The sequence below is a fragment of the Taurulus bubalis genome (genome assembly GCF_910589615.1).
Source record: "Taurulus bubalis genome assembly, chromosome: 15".
Classification (NCBI taxonomy): domain Eukaryota; kingdom Metazoa; phylum Chordata; class Actinopteri; order Perciformes; family Cottidae; genus Taurulus; species Taurulus bubalis.
In genome coordinates this window covers 2,071,139-2,077,162 of record NC_136603.1, presented here as the reverse complement: position 1 = coordinate 2,077,162, position 6,024 = coordinate 2,071,139, and the positions used below count along the sequence as shown (strand labels likewise).

The following is a 6,024-nucleotide window of genomic DNA, read 5'->3' as shown; positions in this document are numbered from 1 at the left end:
ACATTAATATTATTAGAGCGATCACAAACTGCAGTACAGCAATAGAAGCCCTGCATCCTGCATCAAGATGAGCTATAATGATAAGAACTATAATGAGGGGTGGGCTGTGGGGACCATGGTGTCCAGCTAGTGGATCCCAAACAGATCTTTTTGGGAGAGATATTCTGTAATATCAGCTCCTCTGATGAGAACATATTTCCTGTTCTGTTGGTTGTTTAATGCTCAGAAATATGGACTTTGAGAACTCTTTTAGTGAGTCCTATACAGGCCGTTCCACAAATCAACATTTAGAAAACATTCATAGAGCTGCAACTCATGAACTGGCCAACACTCAACCTAGTATTGAAGAAGTGCTTTGTTTGTTCATGGATGCTTCATATTATAATGTTGTAACTGAATAGAGGTGGATCCTACTTCTGGGATGACGTGGAAGTTAAACAGACGTGTTATTGAAGTAGTTCATGTTTTAACATTCAGACCCTTAAGCATGGCTGTGAAAGGTATTTAAACAGACCTTCAGTATGAGATGCAACGAGGGAGAAGACGCTTGTGGTGAGTCCTCTTTGTCTCTTGGTGGAGGTTTTAGAGAACAGAAATAACTTTAATCTGATCTGTGGGTTAGAAAACTGGTAATAACTGAAGTGTCTTGTTGTAATGGGGTTGAACGGTGTGGCATTTCCAGGTGATATTCCAGTTGTAGAGTTCTGAGAGTCAGTGAATCCTGAGCCATGCGTCCTGTTGTGGTGACTGCCGTCCTTCTTCTGGTGGTGCTGATGTCCATGTCAGCCTCTGCAGCATGTAAGAACCAAACTGTCACTAAATCACTTTCTACACAGACACCAGGAACACTAAACCAACAGCACTTCTTTTTTTCTGTGAAACAGGGAATCCTGGAGAAATGTGTCGGACCAAATATCACGCCAAACCATGTAGAATTGATGCAACCTGGCTCCAGTTCGGATCAAACCGCTGTGTGAAGGTGTTCCACAGCTCACGTATGACTCATAACAATGCGAGGGTAAGAAAAACAAACACACACCTGACTACAGACAGTACATTTGACCTCTTCCTGTTCACACAGTCTCATCACTTCATTAGAAGAAGTGAGGAAAGAGGAGGACGCTGTATTTATAGAAAGGAGAAGTCCATTTACTCTCAAGTATAATCAAGTGTTTTAATAAAGCAGGAACAGCTATGGAGGGTAATTTACCCAGAGCAAGTTTTGAAAATACATTCTTGTAATTTTGGCATTTTTGAAAATAATCGGAAATCGTATTGGTAATTTCTCAAGTTAAAAACTTGTGAAACTGCAAAAGAAAATTCAATTTGAAGACAAAATTCATCATAAAGAATTGTCATCTTTTTAATTTTAACCCTAGAACACTAACGTTGGGTGATTGTGGATACATCATTTTCATTGTGTTGCTTTTGTTTGAAATGTGTGGGTCCTTTTGTAGCTTCATACTGCTCACTGACGTTATTGAAGGAGGGTGTGTCTTATTGGAGGTAGACGTGTCTTATTGGAGGGAGATGTGTCTTATTGAAGGTGGACGTGTCTTATTGAAGGTAGGCGTGTCTTATTGAAGGTGGGCGTGTCTTATTGAAGGGAAGCGTGTCTTATTGAAGGTAGGCGTGTTTTATTGAAGGTAGACATGTCTAATTGAAGGTAGTTGTGTCTTATTGAAGGCGTGTCTTATTGAAGGTAGTTGTGTCTTATTAAAGGCGTGTCTTATTGAAGGCGTGTCTTATTGAAGGTAGGCGAGTCTTATTGAAGGTAGACGTGTCTTATTGAAGGCGTGTCTTATTGAAGGTGGACGTGTCTTATTGAAGGTAGGTATGTCTTATTGAAGGTGGGCGTGTCTTATTGAAGGGAAGCGTGTCTTATTGAAGGTAGACGTGTCTTATTGAAGGTAGTTGTGTCTTATTGAAGGCGTGTCTTATTGAAGGCGTGTCTTATTGAAGGTAGGCGTGTCTTATTGAAGGTAGACGTGTCTTATTGAAGGTAGGCGTGTCTTATTGAAGGTGGGCGTGTCTCATTGAAGGGAAGCGTGTCTTATTGAAGGTAGACGTGTCTTATTGAAGGTAGTTGTGTCTTATTGAAGGCGTGTCTTATTGAAGGTAGGCGTGTCTTATTGAAGGTAGACGTGTCTTATTGAAGGTAGTTGTGTTTTATTGACGGCGTGTCTTATTGAAGGCGTGTCTTATTGAAGGTAGGCGTGTCTTATTGAAGGTTGGCGTGTCTCTCTGACCCGACCCTGTTTTTTTTTCGGGTGATTTTCACCCGACGTTAGTGATAGAGGGTGAAAACTTCCGGTTTTAACATTGAAGGGAGACTTTTCCTTCACAGGACAAGTCTCACATGTCCCAGGAACATGTGGACCAAAGAACAAGTTCAGTTAGTGTTCTAGGGTTAAGGGTGTATTCTCCTCAGAGCAGAAGAGAACTGAACAGCCTTCATGACTTCAGGTCAGGAGAAGAAAGTTCAAATCAGGGATTTAGGATGAAGAATAATCCTCATTATCTCTTTTGATTACAGAGACAATGTACGAACTACGCTAATGGAGAGCTGGTATCAATCCACAACCTTGCTGAGCTGGAACAACTGGAATGTGCCATGTACAAGGCTACGACTACAAAACATCATTACTGGATTGGAATGCATCGGGTAAGAAGTGAATGTTTCTGTTCAGTTTGTGCCTCTAATGTGTTTACAATGAAAACACAGAGGTAAACATGTGTTATTGAATTATTGAATTATGTTGCTACTCTCACTAATCGTCCACCAAAGAAATCTACAAAAAAGCCCCTGAAGCACATAGAAACATCCTACTGAGCTGAATACTACTTAGTGTGTACTTCTACCTCAGAGTACCATGTTGTAGTACTGCATTAACCTGCTGACACATATTAATGTTATGTTGCAGATTCAGATTTTGTTTGATTCAAACAATGTAATAATTCAATTTGATGCATAATAACTATATTAATCCAGGAGACAACTCCAATGCAGTGGATTGTTATTCTGATCATAATTATGTAGAGATGAAAAACACAGACTGTATGAATATTAGTACAGTAGTCATCCTCAGGTCATCCATTGTTTGTTTCTTTGTTTCTTTTCAGAAGAACAAAGTATTAGTTTGGACCGATGGGTCTAAACACGACTACTCCCATTGGGCTCGGGGCCAACCCGACAGCCGTTGGCTTAAAGAAGAGCATTGCATTGAGATGAACTACTGGAGTAAGTAAACTAAAGACTCAGGAGGAGAGGTTATAACTTAATAGAGATGAATGTAGACTTCTGAACCTCAAGAAAAGACACTTTCATGACCCCTGGTGGATGATTATTAAAGTAGCTCAAGAAAACAGTCCAGATGAGCATGAAGGAAGGTGCTGCATTTAAACCTCACTGAACCTCTTCATGTCACACTGATTTAAAATACTGTGTCAGATTGGGAAGTCCATCCTGTATACACCTCTCTGACACCAGAGTATGTAATGTCTGTATGTCTGCAACAAAGCAGGGGTCACTGATAGGAGGACCGTGGTCCGGATCCGGTCCTAGACGCGTTGTATCTGAACCCTGAACCCAGAGATCATTGATTATTACATTTTGATGAAGAGCTTCTATTTAAACTTGTCCAGCCTTCAGGGCACTCGTTCAGCGGTCCAAGAAACACACCACCAACTACATGCATGTAAATCATCTCACGTGACGCTACTCAGAAAACCAAATATGTATTCTGATCAACTTCCTGCCTCGTGACGTCTCATATGTTCAGAGACCGAGATGATTATTAAAAGCAGCAATGTGAAGCTCCACTACGAGACAAAGCACAGAACCTTTGATCAAACGTACCCACTCACATCTGAGATGAAGTACAGGAAATAAACCTGAGAGCTCAATATGATCAGAATGCTAACATTCATTTACTGTCCAATAATGATGTAAACAGAGAGGACTAGAGCTGAAACAAGTGGTTTAATAACCACAGATGAAGTCCCTTTTTAGAATATAAGATCAATATAACAAGTTTTCAGTGAATTCAGTGGAATTCATTTTTTTTAAATGAATTACTTTATTTTAAGTCACGTTTTTCAAAATCATTCTGTTCTTTCACTCTTTCATTCATTCATAAATACATCCCATATTTTACTTGAAACAAGATCATTTTATTTTATGATTCATCTAATTCAATTTGAAAACTAACTATCAATATTGTTGAGATATTATTTAATTGAACTTCATTTGATTTGACAGTCAGTTGTTGACTTCATACAGACGTTAACACAACTGTTTCACACAATACATGAATATATTCAGAGTCCTGGGTTTCCTCAACATGAAGAGAGGGTTTAAGTGAAGGACGAGGCATATCAGGAGCATATATTATTATAGTATAATGCAGTAAGTACACACATTCATAGCAAGTTCACACTGTGTAAAGACAACATGACAATAAGACACTTCAGTACCACCAACCCTGAAATCTCATTAATCACATGACTGTCCTGTTTTCTGTTTTACAGGCTGGGGACTCTGGAACGATGCAGCATGTTATTTGAACAGGCCCTATGTGTGTCAAGTGAGAGTCTGGTAGTTCAGAGTGAGACTCTAGTAGTTCAGAGTGAGACTCTACTAGTTCAGAGTGAGACTCTAGTAGTTCAGAGTGAGACTCTAGTAGTTCAGAGTGAACATGAAGAGCTGCAGTTGGACTCGTCTTCATCAACTGTAACCACTGCAAGCTTTCACATTTACTGCAATAAATATCCAGCATCATAAAGACATGTTGATGGTTCCTGTGTCTTCTGTTTGTATTCAGCTGTATGACAGTTGATCCATCTGTCTTCATGTCATGGCATCAGTAGAAAACACAGCTTCATCATATCACTCATCAAGACAGACTGAAGGCTGAGAAACCAGAGGGAACCAAACACTGATGAATCAGGACAACATGAAGCAGCATAACAATGACATGATGAAGTCTGACTTTGAGACAGTGTGATGTATACAGTCACGTTTCAATGAATAATTCATTTAACAACAAATGAAGTAATTCTCATCTGTAGACTGTAGTCACTGCAGTCACATTAACACATTAGACTTCATAAGAGAGGGAACCCAACCTTCATGTTGACCTCATCTATACACCAGTAAAAATAATAAACTAGCATCTGGCTGCTAACTGTTTTAATGTACGAGTGGGCTGTGATGATGATGATGTTGATGATGACGCATTAATTTAGCGTGTTGCATTAATATAGCGCATGAATGCTGAAAGCTGAAATGCATGAAAGCTAAAGTGTCAAATTAAAATTAATTGGCCTAAAATGCCGAAAGAATAAATGCTTTCATTAATTATTAGAGAGATGACCTGCACTGCTGAACGCAGGAGAGCTGAAATGTACTTGAAGTACATAAATGCATCAAAAGGTAAGCTGGTGTCAGACATGGTATCAAGCATGATCCAGATCATTCTGCATGAAATCATTATAATAATAATCACTACCTGGCAGTTTATCTCAATGTTCATGAACTCATTAATGTAAACATGACATGGCCTGCAAGGGGCTAAATGAGGGGTGACACACTGATGTCCAGTGTAGATATTTACATCCATTTATAGAAATGTAAATGTATATGTAAGCAAATGTATCTGTTCTTAGGACATGCATACATTTAATTTAGGGTTAAGAAACCCACATTACTCAAAGATCAAACTAAAAAAATAACAAAGACAAAGATCAAACGCACGTTATTACATTAACTTTGTTCAAAGCTTTTTGTAATAAAGAAGACAAAAACCCAAAATATTTGCTCATTTTTATTGATCCATGAGAGGAGACATGTCGTGTTCATTTCCAGGTTCATACTTGTATTTTGTGTTTGTCCTAGAACACGTTTACACAGTTTAAAAAAATCAGAGTGGCTTCGTTGGCATGAAAGCTCAATAAAATGAACTACTACATTCTGTCTGTTTAAATCTGTATTCATCCTCTGAAACCTGCGTTTGTGCAAGTTTA

General features: G+C 38.9%; 1 protein-coding gene across 1 annotated transcript; it reads left to right on the top strand.

The window, feature by feature from the left end:
• The first annotated feature begins 503 nt into the window (after positions 1-503).
• LOC306748205 (C-type isolectin Sp-CL4-like) lies at positions 504-4,782 on the top strand. The gene is made up of 6 exons (XM_079231339.1): positions 504-552; positions 683-798; positions 885-1,018; positions 2,537-2,665; positions 3,124-3,241; positions 4,531-4,782. The coding sequence occupies exons 2-6, from the start codon at positions 729-731 to the stop codon at positions 4,599-4,601; spliced, it is 522 nt and encodes a 173-aa protein (XP_079087465.1). The 5' UTR covers positions 504-552; positions 683-728; the 3' UTR covers positions 4,602-4,782.
• The last annotated feature ends 1,242 nt before the right edge of the window (positions 4,783-6,024 follow it).